The sequence below is a fragment of the Palaemon carinicauda genome, chromosome 10 (assembly GCF_036898095.1).
Source record: "Palaemon carinicauda isolate YSFRI2023 chromosome 10, ASM3689809v2, whole genome shotgun sequence".
In the NCBI taxonomy this organism is placed as follows: Eukaryota; Metazoa; Arthropoda; class Malacostraca; order Decapoda; family Palaemonidae; genus Palaemon; species Palaemon carinicauda.
The window spans coordinates 117,097,554-117,120,883 of record NC_090734.1 but is presented as its reverse complement, the minus strand read 5'-3'; the positions used below and the strand labels follow the sequence as shown (position 1 = coordinate 117,120,883).

The following is a 23,330-nucleotide window of genomic DNA, read 5'->3' as shown; positions in this document are numbered from 1 at the left end:
AGACATGCGTGTCCCCTGTTGTATTACGATGTCTTAAAGGGAAACCTTTGAGATACTCGCTCCAGAAGTTAGAATTCTGTGATAACCTGTGGTTAAATTCTCTGGGAATATCTTAGTAGTCTTATACCCAAGGAAGCTACCAAACAGGAACCTTCCATCAGGACGCCATGGCTATCTCACCCAAAAATAGATTTTTCGCTTCGCTCAAAATCCGTTTATTTGTGATTATTTTAATGATGCTCACACGCTCCTTTTACTCCTCAATGTAGTACATTGTAACCACATTATCACTTGCACTTTAGATCTAATGCAATTTCCCATTTTCTTTTCAAAGAAGAGCATTTACTTAAGGCTAAAACTCTCTCTTTTTTTCCCCAGTAAGGGAGTCCCATACTTAAGGGTTAAAACCCCTCCTCTCAGAGCGATTCTTCGGACCAGTAAGAGTCCTAGCATATGTAGACAGATTAGGATATTTGATTTTTAAAGACCTTTTCATCCTCAGGCTCCATCACTTGTCCCCTACCAAAGGCTTACGGCATCACGACTCAGGTGCTCCTTTGCGGAGATGGATCGCGGTATGGCATCAGGTGAGAAGGGTCGACATTTTCCTTGGATGAGGATCTTCACATATCAATTAGTTCATTTGTTTTTATATCTTTGGCTTTGTCATTAATTGGCGACTTTGTATCTGGTACGATTCCACATATTAGTTTACACATAAATATGGAATGTTAAGATATTTCAAAACTTATTCACTTAAATGCGATCTGCACACAGGTGTGGCGATGATTCCAACATACCTGTGTTGACGCTGCTTCTTGTGCAGTGCGAAGGGAACAACGCTATCGAGCATAGGCATATAGTAAGTACAGTAGTGATTGATTTATTCACTTGAAATTATCTGGCATCACAGTTACTTGTACTTGTGAATTTAGACTAGAAACCGTGGGGAAAAAGGTTTGTTATATTAAGTACTCCCATATACTGTAGACCTATTTAAAAGAGGATGTTATGCATTGGCAAAAGTGTTTTAGGCTTGTACTATTTGCAATGTACAGTGTATTAAGAGTAAGAATTTTCCTATTCATGTTTCATATAAATGTTAATTCTGTTTTATATAATGTTACTATACAAGGCTCGTATTACAAGTGTACTGTATTTGGCATCCTGAGCATTCTTTAATGATATCAGTATCCACTGTCTACAACGCATCTGATATACAATCTTCTAAACCATGTTAAACTTCCAGGAAGGATTTTAGCTCTCACTTTGAGATATACATTAAATATGAATACAATTAATATTAATTTTCAATCATTTATAAATGTTCATTCTTTTTTGAGGAAGCAACTGGGTCCAACCTAAATTCTTTAACTTGCTCTCCCTAGTCCGTACAAGCATCATGATTGGCTGCTACCTCCTCACAGATGATTCATGCAAACATAACAACAATAATAATGAAAACAGATTGTAGGTAATTATGGTACCTTAAATAGTGACTCACAGTACCTCCATATCCTTCTTGCCAGAACAAATGAGCAAAACGGTAATGTTTATTTCCGAGCGGTGCAAGCCAGCGCAGAGCAGAGACCATTTGAGTGGCAGCCATTCACGATAATTGTGGGAAGAGCATGTTAAAGATTTTAGGCTGGACATAGTTGCAGCTATTCATTGGCCTCTATTTCCAGGAGGAATTTAGTGCCTTGAATGGCCCAGGGGATGACGGGGGTGCCGGTGTTTATCGGTGTTCATCTTCAGGAAAGTTGGAACGCATGTTGAACTCACCCTCCATTGAGAATCTAATTGTATCTTGCAGGGATGCAGGTGAGGTGTTTATTGTCCATATACCTTCATGATACATGTGTTTATAGATATATTGTTTGTTTACTCTCATTCGTGAACTAGCATTGATTCTCAGTTATGAATGTTATATGATATTTATCTTCTTCACGGCATCATAAAACTCCCACGTCTCAGACACACCCTCTCATAATATTTCAATGCAACCGAAGGTTGCGGCCGGGTCCCGCACCCAAGCGCTGAAATGCCTGTCCGCAGACGTTGGTCGTGGGTGAGGGCTATTTACAAAGACGACAAACTTCACTGTACAGGAACTCTCGTTTCACAAAATGCTTTGGTCACTGCAGCACATTGTGTCACAAAGTAAGTGTGCATTTCATTGACGCATTTGAGCATGTCCCTATGATTTCATTTCTCTGACTGGCATGAAAAATATTGAGAATGAAAGAGTAAGTTTATTGTATACTTTAAATCCAAACCAGGTGAAGAATAGGGTAGGGGAAAAATTGGTTGTGCATGAGGGTTTGGTTGCAGAATTAGTTATTTTATCAAGATAATTAGGCTTTGGTTATTATTGAATGGGAATAGAGAAGGAGAAAGGTTGGTTGTGATTGAGGATCTGAATGAATAAGTAGTTATTGTAGAAAGACATGACTAAGTTTAAGTGCTAGGGAATGAGAGTAGAAAAGGAGAAGATTGATTGTGCTTGAGGATCTGAATGAATAAGTAGTTAGTGTAGAAAGACATGACTAAGTTTAAGTGCTAGGGAATGAGAGTGGAAAAGGAGAAAGATTGGTTGTGCTTTAGGATCTGAATGAATAAGTAGTTAGTGTAGAAAGACATGACTAAGTTTAAGTGCTAGGGAATGAGAGTGGAAAAGGAGAAAGATTGGTTGTGCTTGAGGATCTGAATGAATAAGTAATTAGTGTAGAAAGACATGACTAAGTTTAAGTGCTAGGGAATGAGAGTGGAAAAGGAGAAAGATTGGTTGTGCTTGAGGATCTGAATGAATAAGTAATTAATGTAGAGATAAATGACTAAGATTAATTGCTAGGGAATGAGAATGGGGGAGAAAGCTTGATTGTGCTTGAGGATCTGTAGAAAGATATGACTAAGTTTTAAGTACTAGGGAATAAGAATGGAGGAGAAAGACTGGTTGTATAAAATCATCATAATTCACAAGTAGTTGTTGTAGAAAGAAAAACATTTTGATTATAGTTAACAAAACTATAGAAGAAAGATTATTGGCTATGCATGATGATCGAAATGTAAAAATATATATATTTTTAAAACATAACTACACTACACTGCACTGCCGCATTCTTAAAATAACCCCGGATTGTCCTAATAATACAAAATGTTGGGAATGTATATTAATATCCTTTTGAATTATTGAGCAAATGGATTAGAATATAAATATCTAAATCACTGAAAATAGATTACTTATAATATTAAATTTTTCAAATCCTTAGCAAAAAGCGTTCTCACTTTGTACAATTTTCTTTCGTTAAAGATAGGATATCAAAATATATCAAATAAATGAGTTACAAAATTCAGAAAGTAACTATGATGGATTGATATGACAAAACAACCTCTTTTGCAGATAATAATAGGGGCTCCCCTCTCTTGCAGATCTCTGGTGTCTAGAGACCAGGATTCAGTAGAGAGTTATCAAATAGAGCTACCTGGACCAAGAGATGAGGTTTCAGTCATCAAATTACAGGTTGGTTATATATCAGTACCATTTCTGTTTGTTATGGACTCTCAAACACCATTCCAAATCTATCTGCTTATATTTGACCAGAAATTTTCAAACTCCGTTATGAGTCTGCCACTTTGTATGCTCACTTGTGTTTGACCATCAGGTCTCAGAATATTTCAGTTGCACTGCTTTTATGCACCTTTTTTTCATGTTTGCCACTTGGGTTTAGCTTTCATATCTCTGCCATCTTGTCGATTACATTTCTATGGTTCATCTTCAAGTCTGAAACACCGCTTCATAATCCCATTTACTTTTGAACTTCAATTCTTAGAAACCATATTATTATTATTTTTGGGCTCAAGCCATGGCGTCCTGATGGAAGGATCCTTTTTGGTAGCTTCCTTGGGTAATCACTACTAGGATTTTCCCAGAGAATTAAACCACAGGTTATCACAGAATTCTAACTTCTGGAGCGAGTATCCTAAGGGTTTCCCCTTAAGACATCGTGTATCAACAGGGGACACGCATGTATAAACGTGCCACATAGCTATCTGCACCCCATATAGAGTTAACGCTTCAATATGGCGGACAGGGAGTGGCTGGGAGCTGAGCCGCAGCCGATCTAGATGTGGCGATATCGGTACTCGCGATGTAAACAGACGGACGCCATTGCTTTTGATGACGTCACGTCCGTCCCCATTCCTTTGCTAGTAGCTCGCTCGATTGGACGTATTTTTCCCTTTGTGCGACTTTATCTGCTTGCATCCTCGCCATGTCTCAACCTTCAGCTTCACCTCCTTCTGGAAGTTGAGTACAAAGGTTTAAGTATTGTTTAAATAAGCTCTGACCTTAAAGTAAATCTTACTTTTCGAGATATTTGCAATATTGTGGCAGAGCTTTGCCAGACCGGTCAGCGCCATTTTATGACGCTGCTGTTGCTTGCATGCCTTATTTAGTTAGCCGCAACAGCCTTACCGGTATATAAATTACTAATCAGCGCTATTAGTTATTTAGTCTTCATAGCTAGGAACTTTATATCGTGTTTTTGACGCATTAGTTAGGGTCTTCGCTGACCCCATACCAGTAGGCTTTGATTAGCCCCTAGGCCAGTGAGCCTATACCAGTGTTAATGCATGATATTTCAGTGATCCTAGTGTTAGTTATGAAGATTTTGGCATTATTTTACAATACCATTGACAGTGATGCAAGTGTTTTTCGCCTTCAGGGACCATATAGGGGGTAGGTTATCTTGAGTGCCTTGCTAACCTAACCTTATGATAGGACCCCTATATGCTCTCTTCATCCCTAGCCCTAGGGCTTCCCTCTGGTAATCTTGTACCCTATTACATGTGATAGGACAAGACTCCTCAGAGTACTGTATCGCCTCCCCACCTAAGGGAATGACCCCTCCCTTAGTGTTGCGGACCTTAAAGGTAGGATCACCTCCTTTAAGCTGAATCGGTCCTTGACCTTTTCCTTGCGATACGTCTTCTCCCTTCCTTGATTAGGGTCTAACAACCCTAATCCAGGTTAGGTTGGGAGGGCTGGTTTATGTACCTTGCTGAAATATACGCGTGCACCGTTTTTCAGTTGGTCCACCTACTATAGGTTAGGGTGAGCATCTCCCTTCCTAGGTGGCCGCTCTGGTGCATAACCCATCCTTTCTTATAAGAAGACCCTTTCCCCCCCCCAACCTATCTCTTGCCTAGCCTAACCTACCATTAGGTTAGGCTTCATATGTCCCCTGTCCTACACTCCACCCTAGGCTGGAGTGCTGGACCCCGTGGTGCTCCCAGTGTTGTCCGCTCTGATACATAGACCCTCCATAGTGCTATGGAGTCAGTTATCATTTGGTCGACATGAAGAGTCTCCACCCCTTCTTTGGGTACACCCTGTCCTCTCTTGGACTGCCTTAGCCCCCGGCCATTGCGGCCCCTGCTTAGGATGATAGATTCACCTCTATCATGGTGGTACCTTTTCCAGAGGTGTCTTGACTAGGCTAGTACAGCCTTGCCATCCCACCTCCATCTTTGGTGCTTGTCCCTTGCCGCCTCTACCCCGGCATTACCGCCGCTACGGGTGACTTCCTTATCCTTGCCGCCTTCCCCCGAGTGCCGGGGGATCGCCGCCGGCCGCCGGCTTACCGCCGTGGCCTCTCCATTCCCTCATAGCCTCGGCACACTGCCGACCCCTCCCGGAGTGCCGGCACTAGCAGCCGGCCCCCGGCCCCGGCTATGCTCCTTTATCCTTACCCCTGTCACCCTCCGACTGCCTCCGGCTGCCGGAACCGCCGCTCCTTGCCGGCGGCCGCCGCTGCCGGCTGCCGCCACCCTGGCTTCTTTTGACCATAGAATGATCATTCTTGAATGCCAGAAACTCTGCTCGAGCGGCTTCCGGCGTGCCGGGGGTATGCCGGACCCGTCCGGAGGCGGCAAGATGCCTTGCACCCCTTCTCTCAGCTATCTTTACTAGCGATAGCTCCTAAAAACCGCACCTAGACGGCTTGTTAACGCAGACAAACTGGTACGGAATCGTACATTTTGTTCAGTTTTCACTCTGTCTTCTTGCGTGTTTCATCTTTCCAGCACGCTACGTGTAATTGGCACGTCTGGTTGCCGGAACCTTACTAGGATCTCATGATCCCCAGACTCTCTTGATAAGATTTCAAGCCTAGTCTATAATATGGTTATTCTAGATGGAATTCCCATTATCAAGACACCTTCCATGGAGGCCTACGGCCACCTGGGACTGTCCGATGCTACGGCAACCAGCCGGGCGGGTTACACGAGGCATGCGTCTGTCTCCTTTCACCCACCCTTCTGTGCATCACAATTAATTTAAGTTAATATTAACTTGTTAATAATTAACTTTATATACGAGCCATATTATGACTCTGCAATACTCATCGTCTCTTTCCTTTAAAGGAGGAGTACGTCAGGTGTGACCACGACTTCTGCGCGGTCCGTCGGCCACACTTCTATGGACACACGGCGTGTAGGACACACGCCCCTTGTGCTCACAAGAGAGGGGATCTCAAATACTGGGGCCCCACCACCTGTTCGGTCTGCCAAGAATGCTTACAGAAAGCATTCTATGATTCTCCCTCAGCGGAGATTCGGGACACTGCTCGGGACAACCTACGCAAGTGGGTACGTGGCTTTCAGAAGAACGCCACTGGACCATACCTAGCCACAGAAGAAATGAGGTCTTTGCTGTTCCCAAAGGCCTCTCCAGACTCAGTGGTCCCAGTCGAACAGATCCCCGTAGTCCAGATTACAGTGGAACCTGATGTTGTCATGGCTCAGTCCATGAATGATTATCACCTGGATTCAGAACATGATGAACGCATGTCAGAGATCTCGGAGGACACCGAGAAAACCCTTATGGCCCAGGGTGAAGGGGAGGATGATGAAGAAGAGGACCGGGTTGTGTATACCGAGTCCGATAAGGAGGATGCCCCTCCCTCCATCCCCCCTCCTACTCCTACACCGACGGAAGTGTCTCTCCCGTCTACGTCCTCCACCACGACTCCTCTACCTACGGCACAGGATATGATTCGGCTCATTGAATCCGTGATGGAGCAGAAGCTCCAAGAAACTCACCAGATCATTCGGTCGATGGGAGGTTCCAAGGAATCTCGCAAAATCTCCATCAAGGACCTCCCCGCATGCTCGAGCGACAATCCGTGGCGATTCGCCGAGCATATGGTCATCGCTGACGACAAGATCTTCGTCAGCGATAAGATCGGTTCCATACCCCTGGAAGAAGTGGAGTTCTTGCCCCGCTTTGAGGCGTATCCGGACTGTTACGTCCGTCTACGTTCAGAACCATCCTCAAAGGAAGAGACCGAACCGAAGGAGAAAATAGTGTTCGATCTCTCGAAGGCCCAGGCTATGCTTGCCAAAGCGCTTAAGAGCAGAGGCTTTACCTGCTCTGGACTTCCGGCTCTGAGCAAGAAGTACCCCACCTACGTTGCGCCCGATGAAGTGGTGATACCCTTCACGGAAAAGGCCTTCGCTGCCTGCTTTAAGGCTGTAGAAGAAGGGAAATCCTGCCCTGCATTGGAGGAATGCAGACCTTTCTCCGCAGTCACCCCGCCCGACACCAAACACTGGAAGGATGTGCAACACACCTTCGTGGTGGGCAAACTAGATCCTGACGTTGCTGGACGTCAGTTTAATGAGGACCTCCCCAAGCTAAACGATCACCTCCTTCGTAGGGAACAGGAAACGAAGGAGAGGCTGGCAGCATCTCTCACTCTCCAGGTCCAGATGGACGTAATGGCTGGCGACACCAGAGTCCCTGACCATTACATGGTCCTTGCCAAATCTCATATGGCAACCTTAGTCAAGGATCTGTACCACTTCATGCGAGCTCGTAGAGGCTGCAGAGAATTCGTGTTCTCCAGTGCCACTGTCAGACACGAACCCCGGAAACTGATTTCCTCCAACATCTGGGGCAAGTACCTCTTCCCGTCTGATCTAGTGAAAGAGATCACAGACAAGGCCGCATCTGAGAACAGGAACCTTCTCAACAAATGGGGCATGTCTAGGAAGAGAAAGCCCTCTCAGGATGACGGTCCTCAGCCTAAGAGGAAGCAGTCGAAGCATAGACCCCAGCAACGTCAGCACAGACGTCAGTTTCCGGCACCCGCTACTCCCCAAGTGGCCGCTCAGCCGCCACAGACCTTTCAGTTGGTCCCACAGCCGGTTTTGTCCTCATCACCGGCCTTCAACCCCGCCTTCGAGCAGCACTCCACTACCTTTCGTCCCAAAGGTAGAAGCTCAGGCAGGGGTTCCGGCAGAGATTCCTCTCGCCGGCCCTCCAGAGGCAGAGGAGGACAGGGAGCTAGCGGCCGAGGCAGCAAGTCCTCGGGACCCCAGAAGCAATGAAGTGCTTCCGGTGGGAGGAAGACTCCGCCACTTCCAGGATCGTTGGACCTTCGACTCCTGGGCACACAGCATCATCAAGAAAGGTCTGGGCTGGAGCTGGGCGCAACCACCCCCAACCTTCCAGCAATTCTTCCAACGTTCAACCCCCCTCCTGGAAGAATATGTGCTAGACCTCTTGAACAAGAAGGTGATAAGAAGGGTGAAGTCCACAAGGTTCCAAGGGAGACTGTTTTGTGTCCCCAAGAAAGACTCAGACAGACTCAGAGTCATTCTGGACTTATCCCCCCCCCAACGTATTCATATCGAACAACAAGTTCAAGATGCTGACTCTTCAACAGATCAGAACCCTCCTGCCTCGAGGGTCTTTCACGGTCTCGATAGACCTGGCGGACGCATACTGGCACATACCAATGAACCATCATGCTTCCTCCTACCTTGGATTCCGACTCCAACGGAAAAGCTATGCCTTCCGGGCCATGCCCTTCGGACTCAACGTGGCCCCTCGGATATTCACAAAGCTAGCGGACGCAGTAGTACAACAGCTCCGCATCCGAAACGTCCAGGTGATGGCCTACCTCGACGACTGGCTAGTGTGGGCGCCCTCGCCCGAGGATTGTATAGAATCCTGCAGAAAAGTTACCCAGTTTCTCGAACACCTGGGATTCCAGATAAACGCGAAAAAGTCTCGCCTATCTCCAGCTCAGAAGTTCCAATGGTTAGGCATCCACTGGAATCTTCAGTCACACCGCCTTTCCATTCCAGCAAAGAAAAGTAAGGAAATAGCAGGGTCTGTCAAGCGACTGTTAAAATCCAAACGGATCTCAAGACGCCAGCAGGAACAAGTTCTAGGCTCTCTACAGTTCGCCTCGATCACAAACCCAGTGCTTCGTGCACAGCTAAAGGATGCAGCGGGAGTCTGGAGACGTTCCGCATCCATCGCTCGAAGAGACCTCAAGAGACGGCTCCCAAGCAGACTTCGACTTCTTCTAAAGCCGTGGTCAGAAGCGAGGGCCCTAAAAAGGTCCCTTCCTCTCCAACACCCACCTCCATCTCTCAACATCCATACGGACGCTTCGTTGGAGGGTTGGGGAGGTCACTCCCACCAAAAACAGGCTCAAGGCACTTGGTCTCCCCTATTCAAGACGTTTCACATCAACATCTTGGAGGCCATGGCGGTTCTTCTGACGCTGAAGAAACTCTCCCCGCCCCCGTTGATACACATTCGCCTGACCCTGGACAGCTCTGTGGTAGTGCGTTGTCTCAATCGCCAGGGCTCAAGATTGCCCAAGATAAATCAGGTGCTCCTGACAATCTTCCGTCTGGCAGAAAGGAAGAAATGGCACCTGTCTGCAGTTCACCTACAAGGATTCCGCAATGTGACAGCGGACGCTCTATCTCGGACAAACCCGATAGAGTCGGAATGGTCTCTAGACGCAAGATCATTCGCCTTCATCTCTCACCGAGTCCCAGAACTCCAGATCGACCTCTTCGCAACGAGCGACAACCATCAACTTCCTCGATATGTAGCCCCGTACGAGGACCCCAAAGCGGAAGCGGTGGACGCCATGACCTTGGATTGGAACAGATGGGCCAAGATTTACCTGTTCCCTCCCACCAATATTCTGCTGAAAGTCCTCTCCAAATTGAGAACCTTCAAAGGGACAGCAGCTCTAGTGGCTCCCAAGTGGCCCCGCAGCAACTGGTACCCCTTGATCCTGGAGATGCAGCCAACGCTGATCCCCCTCCCGGACCCAGTTCTCTCCCAGCAAATACAGAAGTCGACTGTCTTCGCTTCATCATCGAAAATCAAGGACCTTCATCTCATGATTTTCTCACCCTAGCCGCTAAGAAAAGGTTTGGGATTTCGAAGAAGAGTCTAGACTTCCTCGAGGAATACAAGACCGAATCCACGAGAAGGCAATACGAATCGTCTTGGAGGAAATGGGTCTCCTTCGTCAAGGCAAAGAACCCCTCGAAAATCACTATAGATTTTTGCATGTCCTTCTTCATTCACCTTCATGGACAAGGCTTGGCAGCCAACACGATTTCTACTTGCAAATCGGCCTTGACCAGACCTTTGTCATACGCCTTCCAAATAGATCTGTCTAGCGACATCTTCAACAAACTACCGAAGGCCTGTGCCCGTTTACGACCGGCACCCCCTCCGAGACCAATCACTTGGTCTCTAGACAAAGTTCTACACTTCGCCTCCAACTTGGACAATGATTCATGCCCTCTTAAGGACCTGACTCAGAAAGTTATATTTCTCTTCGCTCTAGCTTCGGGAGCCCGAGTCAGCGAAATAGTGGCACTATCTAGAGAAGAGGGACATATCGTTTTCAACGATTCAGGAGACCTCTCCCTCTTCCCTGATCCGACGTTTCTCGCAAAGAACGAATTACCTACCAAACGATGGGGCCCGTGGAGGATATGCCCCTTGAAGGAAGATGCCTCTCTATGTCCAGTAGAGAGCCTTAAGGTCTATCTTCATAGAACTTCAAACTTTGGTGGAGGCCAACTCTTCAAAGGAGAAACATCGGGCAGCGACCTGTCACTGAAACAATTGAGAGCAAAAATCACCTACTTCATTCGCAGAGCGGATCCAGACAGTACACCCGCTGGTCATGATCCTAGGAAAGTCGCTTCGTCTCTGAATTTCTTTCAGAGTATGGATTTCGAAAGCCTCAAGAACTATACAGGCTGGAAATCCTCGCGTGTTTTCTTTAAACATTATGCGAAACAAGTGCACGAAGTGAAACATTTTGTGGTAGCCGCAGGTAGTGTTATGAAACCTGCTCTGAACTCTGCTTAGAACAGTGAGTTATTAGGGACTCTAACTCGTCGGGTGCCTATGTTGACCCTCAAGTGATACGTAGTGAAGCAGAAACCACCTTGTGTTTTCTTTAACTGTTCTTACCTCAGGTGAAATGTCATAGTAGATTACCACATGAGTGCTACATGCCACGTGCATGACGTGTGTTACATAAAGACTAACGTTCCATAGAACGAGTGCCTACTAATACTTGATTCTTCCCTTTCAGACTCAAGAGCACGCCTTTATGACTATGTACATTTTTATCAATGTAAATGTTTTTTACTATTTATTGCATGACATGTATTGATTTACCTGCAATTATATAATAAAATGTCTATTTTATTACTTGTGCGTCTCCCTTGCTCCTTTCTTACTATGAAATATACTAATTGTCATAGTTTATTACCCTTTATTCTTGGTTAAGGAAAATGCCAGGATTTACTCCGGGCATTTATTTATATAGAGCAAGTAAGTTTCCTTAGCGAATACTTACTCAATTATGAAGATGAGTCAACTCCATGCACGAAGTGTACAACCACCACTTCTTCAAGTTTGTTTCGACGCGAATACCAAATCGCTCTGACTTATCTTATGGATCTCATTGTTCCTTCAGCCTATATGAATAGCCTTCCCATGACCACTTTGATCTCAGCATAGCCCGTGGGGACTTCCATGCCAGGGGGGCAGGAAGGCAACTGCCTCACGGTAGCTCTAGTATAGACCACTATGCTTTCGGCTCAATGTTTTAGCACTCACTTATAAAGGGGAAAAAGTCTACCACGATACACTAATTCTCTGGTACTCTTCCATCAGGACGCCATGGCTTGAGCCCAAAAAACGGATTTTGAGCGAAGCGAAAAATCTATTTTTGGGTGAGATAGCCATGGCGTCCTGATGGACCCACCCTGTCTGTGATCAGGTCCCGCCCTGCGCCGCTGTATCATGGTGATGAGCGAGCTCCAGACTTTCGGAATGAGGACGGACGTGACGTCATCAAAAGCAATGGCGTCCGTCTGTTTACATCGCGAGTACCGATATCGCCACATCTAGATCGGCTGCGGCTCAGCTCCCAGCCACTCCCTGTCCACCATATTGAAGCGTTAACTCTATATGGGGTGCAGATAGCTATGTGGCACGTTTATACATGCGTGTCCCCTGTTGATACACGATGTCTTAAGGGGAAACCCTTAGGATACTCGCTCCAGAAGTTAGAATTCTGTGATAACCTGTGGTTTAATTCTCTGGGAAAATCCTAGTAGTGATTACCCAAGGAAGCTACCAAAAAGGATCCTTCCATCAGGACGCCATGGCTATCTCACCCAAAAATAGATTTTTCGCTTCGCTCAAAATCCGTTTATTATTATTATTATTATTATTATTATTATTATTATTATTATTATTATTATTATTATTAGCTAACCTACAACCCTAGTTGGAAAAGCAAAATCTATAAGCCCAAGGGCTCCAGCAGGGAAAAATAGCACAGTGAGGAAAGGAAATGAATAAGCTATAGAAGTAGTAATGAACAATTAAAGTAAAATTTCATCTTTTAAATCCTAGACTATTTTTATTTTTTCCTTGCTATTCGACCTAATTGTGTGACACCATTTCTGATTTTCGACTTTAAGACACCTTTCCAATTCTGAAACTTCAACTCTGTTAGTATTTAGATTTTGGCATCTTCTGCTTCCTGTTGTAATTACTTATAACCAATGGACTTCGAAACGTAGCTCGCCTACTACTGAATTACTGTAGATGGCATATATGTGACAATATATGTCGTGAGCTGTAAACAATTATCTATTTAATGGAGACAACTCGAGGATTCAGTATCGTGTTTCTTTCTAGCCCTCGGAAATTCACGTTCACCCGAAGTACAGCCCAATCGATGGACATTACCACCACGACATGGCTGTTATTTTCTTTGAATTTAATACTCGAAAGAGGTTACCAACTGTCTGCATATCAAATCGCCAATATACAAAAGAACTTGGTAAATATCAAGTGGTAAGTAAATGGATACTTTATTGTTTAACATTAATGAACTTGAATATATGTAGCATAGAAATATTGATTGATTTGGATAAACATTGATTTGATATCATTGAGAATATTGATAGCATGACATATTGTATAAGGAAGGATTTAGAAATTGCATACTTAATCGCAGGTGTTCAACATGAAAGATGAACTTCCGATAATTCCATCTCATTCTTACTGGAATGTTATCTCGGCCAGCTGGGACCACACCTGTCTTACCACTGCTACTCGGACTTCGGCCAGATGTGTTGATACAGTGCAGGTGCAGGCATCCCAGTACTGTGCTGAGCATAAAGGTGAATTGTGTGTATACATATATTTCATGTCTACAACACCCTTCCTCCCTCAGAGGTGGTAGCTCCAAGAAGTGTTAGTTGTATGTCTCGTGACTACTTTACTTACTTTGATGGCTGCTTTTCCGGTCCCATACAGCAGGGGAACCCCACTCTCTACAGGACCTCCACTGTCGTTTTACCTTGTTCGTTCAGAGTATTTAACGTTTCATATCGCGTATTGTTCATTTACTGTTAAATCGTCATTGTTGTATGACTGTTGAAATAAGAAAGTCTTCAGTTTCCTCTTAAAAGCCTTAATGTCTTCAATCATTCGAATGTTTCGTGGGAGCTTATTATATAGTCTCGGGGCCACATATTTAAAGGCTCTGGAGCCTAAAGTAGACAAAAATCTAGGTTCCAAGAGTTTTAAGCCATCTGTAACTATTCTCGTGTCGACACGATTTGTTGGCTGGGCAATATGTAGCAATTCTCTTAAGTATTTTGGACGCCCGGTTGTGATAACTTGGTGGGTTATTATACATATTTTAAATTCAATTCTCGCTTTAATCGGCAGCCAGTGTAAATCGATTAGTATAGGGGTGATCCTTTCTCTAGGTGGGACACCTTTTATCAGTCTTGCTCCTCTGTTTATTGTTTTGTAATTTCTTAAGATGCACTTTTGGTAAATTGTAGTAGATAGAGTTGCAGTATTCAATCCTTGTAATAACAGTTTATCACAAGTTTCTTTACAGAATTTTCGTCCTGGTACTTTTTTATAAACGCAGTATTTCTTAGATGATAACCAGCAGTTTTTATTACATTTATTTGGGCATTTAGAGACAGGTTACAGTCAAGAAATACACCTAGATCTCGAACTTTACTAGATATCGGCACCGAGTCATTATTCATGTTCATTTGAATGTCACCTAAGTTTCTCACGCTGTTTCTCTTGCCCACCACCATAAATTCAGTTTTGTTCTCATTTAATTTTAGTTGTTTAAATGTCATCCATTCTCTAACACTATCAAGGATTCGGTTTAGAGTTTTAGTAGTGTCATGTTTATCATTTATGGAGATGTAAAATTGTGTGTCATCTGCAAATAGCTTAAACTTCACGCCATGCCTTTGTAGCATTTTCGATAGACCAATAGTATAGATGCAGAATATGATTGGGCCAATTACACTCCCCTGGGGTACCCCTCTGTTTAAGGGTTCATATGTTGAATAAAAGTTTCCAATTTGTACACAGTAATTTCTACCAACTAAGTAGTCTTTTAGGTATTCGAATGTTTGATCTTCAACGCCGATGGACCGTAGATCATTTAGTAGCAGTTCATGCACCACTGTATCAAAAGCAGCACTGAGATCGAGCAGTATTAAGATACCACATTTATTTTCATCGATCATTTCAAGCATTTCATTTACAACTGAGCAGATGGCTGTCTCCGTAGAGTATAGTTTTCTGTAACCAGATTGGTTGTCAGGCAAAGCTTGTATTACTTGTAAGTGGCTGATTAGTTATTCAAGAATTACATATTCAAGCACTTTTGAGACAAAGGATAGATTTGAAATAGGTCTATATGAGCTTAATTCCTGGTAATCCAGTGCATTTTTCAGAACTGGTATGACTATAGCCATTTTCTCAGATTTAGGAAACTTACATTCATCAATGCTTGTATTTGCTATTCTCATTATCATTTCGGCTAGACTAGAAAAGTCTCTCTCCCCCATTACTTTACATATTGGCATAAGATCGATCGCGCAGTTTGTTTTCTTTGCTCTCTTGATAATTCTGGTGATGTCATCTTGTGTTATGTTGTTATATTGTATTGATTTTGTCTGTGTGCCTGGTGTATCATTAATCTGATGTTAAGTATTTACAACTGACCTGGTTATATTTTCAATTTTGTTTTTAAAGAATACTAGAAAATTATTTGCTAGTACCTGGTTACTGTATCCATCAGGTAGCTTCTTTTCTTTTACATTTCCCATTATACCATTCAGGAGACGATATAACTTATTTATGTCTGTTGCTGCTTTGGGGATCTTTCTCTCATAGTAATCACTTTTTTTCCTTCTTAGCAGGTAGTTATATTAACACGCAGCAGATTTGTATTCTACCCAAGTACTTTCAGTTTTTAACCTATTCCACTTTCTTTCTTTACTTCTTTTTTCCTTCTTTTTTTACCAAAGTCTCTCCATCAAACCAAGGAGATTGGTCTTTTACGGTTATAGTCTTTTCCATCGGTGGGCACATGGTATCATATTCACTTTTACTCATTTTATTGTAAGTGGTCATAAGACAGTTGGCACACTTAGCTCCTAACAGACGTTGGTCATCATGATCACTGGGAATGTTGATAGCATCATTTATTTTCTTTGTAACTTCTTCAATAAATACGGTGGGAGAATAATTTTATTTATGTTTAAAGTTTTTCTTTACTAATGCATGTTTCTGTAGAAGTAGACTAAACGTAATAAGTTTGTGTACTGGGGACATAGTTCATTTCATTTCGACTTTTATATCAGATACAATATTATTCATGTCATCACTTAGAACTAAGTCTAGCGTATGCCCAGTTAAAGTAGTTGTGCAGTCGACCTTATTCGCTTTCTATATGATTATAGTAACTAAATTCCAAAGCGTCAGGATTTGATGCGTCATCCATCCAAAAATTGAAGTCTCCACAGATAACTAATTCGTTTTTCTCCATGATAATCATCTTAATGAGAGCACCGAATTCTTCAAGAAAGATACTCGAGTTTGTTCTAGGAGGTTTGTAGATTGTTACAAAGGATATTCTTCTATTTTTTTTTTTTGGCGTAAATTTTATTTCTATATATTCAAAGCTTGTTACACTAATTCTTTTCAACGTTTTGAGATTTGAGTAACTTTTATGAATAAAAAGTCCGACACCCCCACCAGACCTACCTTCTCTCGGTATGTGTAAGAAGGCATGTGTGGGGGGCGTCATTTCAGAGATTTTTGCCTTTTCCAAGTTATTTAGCCATGTTTCAGATAATGTTAGTATATCTTAATATTTCTCGTTTATCAATTCTCGAATTTGAACAGTCTTAATACCTACAGATTGTATATTTACATAGCCACAGTTTATGACATCCCTAGTAACCAGGATCAGTATTTTCCGCTAGGCTTTTCAATTCCAAGTCATAAGCATTGGAGTCTCTAGAATTTACTGTGTGGTCACTTGGTCTGTTTAACTTTGTGCAGTTTATACACGTTTTCAAAATGTCCATACCTCTGACAATGGTAGCAGGTGATCACGTAGTACCTATCACGTATGTTATACAGTAGATACCCCATCGTAACGAAACTTTGTCTCCATTATCATGAATAGCCCTCCAAACTTCAGGATCACATTTCAACACATGGTGGATCCCCCCCCCCCCCCCGCCCCCGAGAAAAATGCCTCGGTGCGGGGCGATCACCCACCATGTCTCGAAATGTGATCCTGGTTACTAGGGTTGTCATACACTGTGGCTATGTAAATATACAATCTATAGGTAATAAGACTGTTCAAATTTGAGAATTGATAACCAAGAAATATTTAGATATACTAGCATTATCTGAAACATGGCTAAATAACTTCTTTCACATACCGAGAGAAGGTAGGTCTGGTGGGGGTGTCGGACTAAAAGAATTCTTTCTGATGGTTACTATTAGATCTTTGCCTGTGTGCATCTTGACTGCTACCCGTCATCTAAAACTTATGACTATTTACTAGGATACACAATTATCTGCTTAAGTCATCAGAAGCTTTGTGTTTTTCAAGTGTCAATTTCAGAATTATCATTTGTTAAGGAAAGGTAGTAACCATTTCATATACATAAAAAAAGATTGTCAGATTTGGAAAAAAGACTGAGATGTCTGTGTGGTAACTTCATTACTTCAGAAAAAAAATCATTAGTGTAGTGGAGATTGATAATGAAAGGGCAATGTTTATCCTTGGTACAAACTGTTAGATATTTCTGTGTAAAGTAATTGTAGGTGTCACACACGGTTCTAGAAAAACAAAAGCTTTGATAGTGAAGCAATTTTAATGGTATTAAAGGTGTATGACGTGGAAAGGTAATTTGTAGACGGTGATTAGATTTTATGACCAAACAAACTTTTAGACAGAATCTGTAGACATGACACTAACTTCATAGACAAAGATTGTGGTGTCTACGTCACTGACTGATATATTAATGAAAGGGCCAGTGAAAAAATAGTGATGTTTGTGTACGCTTTGTTGGTTTAAAAGAACAGTAAGTGGCTGTCAATAGACTGAGAAGGGATTGAACTTTGGAAGTCTTCAACAAATTTGCAATATGATTCCGAAATTTGATGCTATATAGAACCAAGATTGGGGGACTCAAAGTCCAGAGTTCCGCCTATGTCCATGCAATGGACAAGCAGAAAGGGGAAGTGGCTACTGCAGTGATGTAACTCTCTCTCTCTCTCTCTCTCTCTCTCTCTCTCTCTCTCTCTCTCTCTCTCTCTCTCTCTCTCTCTCTCTCTCTCTCATTTTGATATAACAGATACCATTAAAATTATTTCCTTTCAATATTTGTCAATGCATTTCCAGTTCTAACACTTTGGTAGGGAAATTTCCCCATATCCACTAATTGCATTATTAATCAAATTGTTAAAATTCAGACTAGGAGCAAAAATACATCCAGAGTTTTTTTCCACTTTTTATTCTGTTCTTTTAGAATCCTCTTGATAATAGGAAAGAGTGGTCAGATTTATTTCAGCTGTTTTAAGTATCCTATAACTAATACAGATGGATAACAGTAAAGAAAATAGTACAGGTATCAACAGTACATTGTAATGTGATTACTGTAGCTACCTCCAGTTTATATTCCTTAACATCTTCCGTGACATTTAGGTAGCTGTAACTAATATTACTTTACTGTTGAGGAACTATGTAATGTTACTCTTTACTCTTTTAACTTTCCTCTGCTCCTGTGTGTGGAAAGACTTTTTCTATGTCGAGTCTATATCTGTCCCCGTGCAATTCCTTCCCGCATTGTTGGTAGACTCCTCTGCCAAAAAGTTTCCTTCTAAGGCGTAGACACTTTTCACATTACTAGACTCAACTATTTTTTTTAAGTCCTCTAGACTAGATAGATAAGAGTGTCACTTCCCACTTTTAATTTTTCTTTTTCTTTTTTGTCTTAACTAGGTACCTCCCTTTCAAAGGGCTCCTCTGGAGGGCCTTACCTGGCTGAGATGGGCCAGGATCTGCAGGAAACTTGGGTCTTGATGGGTGTCCTTTCTGCAACTGCACAGATCACAGGCGATGGCTGTTCTCAAGATCACTCCGTTTATGGACAAGTGGCGGATGAATTCAGATGGCTAAAAGACTGCGTCTTTGATAGGAAATGTTTGTCTTCATAGTGGATACTGGGTACTATCTGTGATATTCAGCGTTTGTTTTTGAAGTGTTAAGGTGAAGTTATAATTACTACCCAATAGAAATAACTGAGTTATTGAGACTGCGCTGGTAGCTGTGATCAATCCAATATTAATAGTAAAATAAATGAAACTTACCTCCTTTGAACGGTATGCATGCTGTAAGTTTTATACATTTATTTTGAAAATAGCCTTCTTATAAAATACTCAAAATATTTTTTCATATTTATTTCTTTTAGAGATAATTAATAACTGGAATAATTTAGTTTAATTTACCTACAAAAGTCTAATTTTACAATTTTATAATATTAAAAGATGCCATTATACCTGTTAGAATTAGATAACAGGAAAATTTTTCATCACCAATTGGTAGGTAAATTTAAGACACCCTGACACTTGCACGATATTTTTTTCCACAATTTGTGCAGTGCATGGCGGAAAGACGTGCCATTTGTGTTTTACACAGGCTGAAGCATTATTTGCTCTCTGTTAGTGCACTGTGCACTCATTAGTTATGCACTGTCTTCACAATGTACTGGAAAAAAATGTGCCATATTCGTACGTATTGAGAGCAATAGCACTGCTTGTTTATGTATTGGCTAAGTATTGACAGGCATTGACACTCGGCATTGAAAGTGTGACGGGCCGAGAGAAGGTTGTGACTCAAAGACAGTATGAAAGCAACTGAGTGAGTTTATTATAGAACACTCTCCTTTATATACAATAGCTCAAAGCAACAAGAAATTTCATGTTCAAAAACAGACACTGTTACAGATGAGAAAAAACAGACATGTTTATTCTGGTTCTTTTTAGTGCGAGGGAAGAGCGAAGATACAAGCATAATATATACTCAAAATGAACTATGTACGATCGTGTGAAACACGGTTGGTACAACAGTGTTTGCACCAAGCTCGCACAGTGCTTACGCTTGGTTCGTGCAAGCACATGATGAGAACATTTAGGAAAAATGTATGCTTGCCAAGTTTTTTAACATTTCAAAGTTCTCTCTACTCACCCTGGTATCTTTCGCGCTCCATCCGAAGACTTTAATAGCTAACACAGTGTATTGCATGACATTGTGGTAATGAAAATCGTGCAAGTATCAAGGTGACTTTATATATAAAAATCAAGGAAACTATATTACACAAATAGAACCCTTACTGCAGTGTATTCTCTTGATCAATTTGATATGGGTGAGCGTTAGAAACCTCCACATTGTTAATAGAAACAAAATTATTTGTTTTCTTTACCCCCAAAAGAATTTGAATACTCCTTGAAAGACTTACCAAAATATCCTCCAAGCATTCACGTTGTATGTATGAGGAGATATTGAAAGTTGCAAACATCTTGTAAACATTTCGTAACCACTAAACAGTTTTGTAATATCTGTTATGATGAATATATCCCATTCCTATATGTATATTTCATTCCATATACCAGAATATATTTATTTACACACCGTTAATTCTGTTCACAGGCTGGAAAATTGGTTCCTGACAAGTTATGTAAGGCATATCTGGATGTTTTGAGTGCTTCACTTCTGTGATATGTTATTTCATTTAATATTTCGTTTGACCAGTCAAAATTTTCCCCTCATATCTGGTGTGAGATGCAAGGTAAAATATTTTTTTACGTTATGAAGGTTTTATTTTCACAAGGCAAGACAATATCGCATTATAGGTCAGGTTAATATTGAGAAAACAGATTATAGGTAATTATGATAACTTAAAATAGTGACCGATGCAGCTGGTTTGCTCACCACATCCATGTACCACTTGCCAGAACAGAGGAGCAATGAGATAATGTTTATTTGTAAGTGACGCGAGCCCAGTAGAGCAGAATCCATTTGAGTGATGTGATATAAATCATAGGCAATTGTGATACATTAATAGTGACCTACATTGTATTCCAAAACACTAAACAAAATAACATATCATAGAAAGGGAAGTGCTCAAAAATGTCGAAATATGACTGTAACATGTCTGTTTACAGGAGGCAAAGAATTTTTTTTTTCTTGTCAGGAATGAACCTTCTAACATAAGGAGTCCAAATAAATAGATTAATGTTGTGTAAATCAATATATCATGGCATCAATAAGAGACTTATAGCCTGTTGTATAGAGGTACCACTGGCAGAACATTTCTTGACACTTAGTGCTTAGGTTACACCCTAACATTAGATGCTGAAGAAGCGAATCCAGGACATAATCACCATGGACAAAATCTCACAAGACATAATCCTACAATGTAAAAAGTGGACAAAATACGACATTACATAGGTTTTGTATGATTCTAGTAGAAGTTCCATTATATCATTTAGTCGGGTTGGTTAGATATTTTTTATCTCGGTACAAAATATTTTAATAGGAAGCCACACTACACTACACAAAAGCTGCACTACCCATCACTGGGGAAGGGGGCTTCAAATGTGGTATGCAATAAAAGACATAGTAAATCGTTCAACTTTAACAGTCACCATGGAGATTATTACCAGTAACAAGGGTGGTCAGAAGATTTTTCTGGATGGCTACATGTATACCAAGAAGTCATGTATCTGGAGGTGTTGTGTTTGTAGTCGCACTGGCCATTGCAAGGGTAGTCTGAAAACTTCCCCAACTATGGACAATCCTGAAGTTAAAACAGCACACAACCATGATCTCAATCCAGCCTCTATAGAAATTGCTAAGGCCAAAGTTAACAGGAAGCAGCTTGCTAGTATTACCATGGAGAATCCTGCTCTTGTTGTCCAGGTCCTTGCCAACATCTCGTTAAATGCTAGAATACTTTAATACAAAGACGACACAGCTAAGAAGATACTCTGTCGAGCACCTGCTGGCCAACATCTTCCCATGTCAAGCAGTCTGGAGGACTTAGTGATGGGGCACCTACAACCAACACCCAGCGTGAGGGCTGGAATAACTACTTCTTTTGGCTTGATTACACCCATCCATTAGTATGGACCCTCATAACAGCTATCAAGAAGGAAGACATCAAGTCAGCAACACTCATTGCTAAGGATTTGATCGGACAGCCACCCCAGAAATGCATTTGCCAGGAATTAAGGGGCCTCCAAACTTGCCTCCTCACTCTCTGCTAGAATCATGCAGCTCACTGCAAGACAGTTAAGGACTTTCTTATCTGAAGTTGGACGCAACATCCGTTTGTGGTCCATGAACAGGCAGGAAGAATAGTTCAGCTTTATGCAGTACAAGCTTGTGAACAAAAGCAGAAAATATATTGTTTATGCAGTTGTCAAGTATGGATAGAATAACAAATGAATATGTAAATTGCAGATAGGATCTTTTAATATATATTAAAAAAGTAAATGTACAGTAGTGTATATGTACATCTACACTATTAAGTCATAAATAAAAAAATAAAAAACTTCAAAAGTATTGTTTGCTTTATTGAGCTGTGGGATTGTGTCCACTTTTTACATTGTAGGACTATGTCCAGTAGGATTTTGTCTGGATACCGAAGAAATTACTAAGGACAACTACCGTGTCCTTGTTGCAGTGCTACATAACTGACAATGTAGTCCTGCTTGGAGATTTCAATGCTCTTTTGTGGAAAATAACATTTATGTCCCTAAGAAAAACACAGTAACTTCAATCAGCACACTTGATGGCACAACCATCCCAAGAAAAGAACTGAGATTCTAAACTACTGGACTGTATTTCTGTGTCCATGCTACATCTTTCACTCGGCATTTCAACACACAAGAAAGGAAACGCTTATGAATTATGTTGACCAGCTTCTCATTCAAGAGAATAGAAGACTCAACAGTTATATAATTGTGACCAATTCAAATGCAAAAAAAAAAAAAATTATTTTCATAATAAAATAAATTTTTGAATATACTTACCCGCTGGTTATATAAGAATGGCTAAATTAAAAATCTTGCGCGGCTATCGCAGATATGTCAGGTGTACACTAGCGCCCTCGCGGTACTACAGATAGAACTATACCCAAGTTCTTCAGATTTTCCATGCCACATGGTCTCTAGAGGGGAGGAGGGTGGGTTTTTAACTTATATAACCAGCGGGTAAGTATATTCAAAAATTGATTTTATTATGAAAATAACATTTTTAAATATAAAACTTACCCGCTGGTTATATAAGAATGGCTGATTGACACCCTTGGTGGTGGGTCAGAGACAGCTACATAATTGGAAATTCACTTAGGAGTTACATAAACAACTTAAGAGGTTCTCACCTGATAAGGAAGCTGACAGCAATGCTCTGCCTCATTTTGTCTGCTATCCTTAGAAGATCCAGTGGTCCACCCAGGGAGCTGATGATCTCTAGGAGCTGTCAAACGGTTTAATAACCTATAACATGACAGGACCTCAACTAATACCCTTGTTCCAGGCACTCTCTAGGAACAAA

General features: G+C 41.6%; 1 protein-coding gene across 1 annotated transcript in view; it reads left to right on the top strand.

Moving 5' to 3' along the window:
- LOC137648699 (CLIP domain-containing serine protease B4-like) overlaps positions 1-20,359 on the top strand; it is a 63,677-nt gene extending 43,318 nt beyond the window's left edge. The window contains exons 4-11 of the mRNA XM_068381734.1: positions 503-587; positions 778-862; positions 1,689-1,824; positions 2,013-2,163; positions 3,433-3,523; positions 13,058-13,216; positions 13,380-13,545; positions 18,714-20,359. Of these exons, the coding sequence (XP_068237835.1) occupies positions 503-587; positions 778-862; positions 1,689-1,824; positions 2,013-2,163; positions 3,433-3,523; positions 13,058-13,216; positions 13,380-13,545; positions 18,714-18,928 (1,088 nt within the window). The 3' untranslated portion in view covers positions 18,929-20,359. The remainder of the gene's footprint in view (positions 1-502; positions 588-777; positions 863-1,688; positions 1,825-2,012; positions 2,164-3,432; positions 3,524-13,057; positions 13,217-13,379; positions 13,546-18,713) is intronic.
- Positions 20,360-23,330: the final 2,971 nt, after the last annotated feature.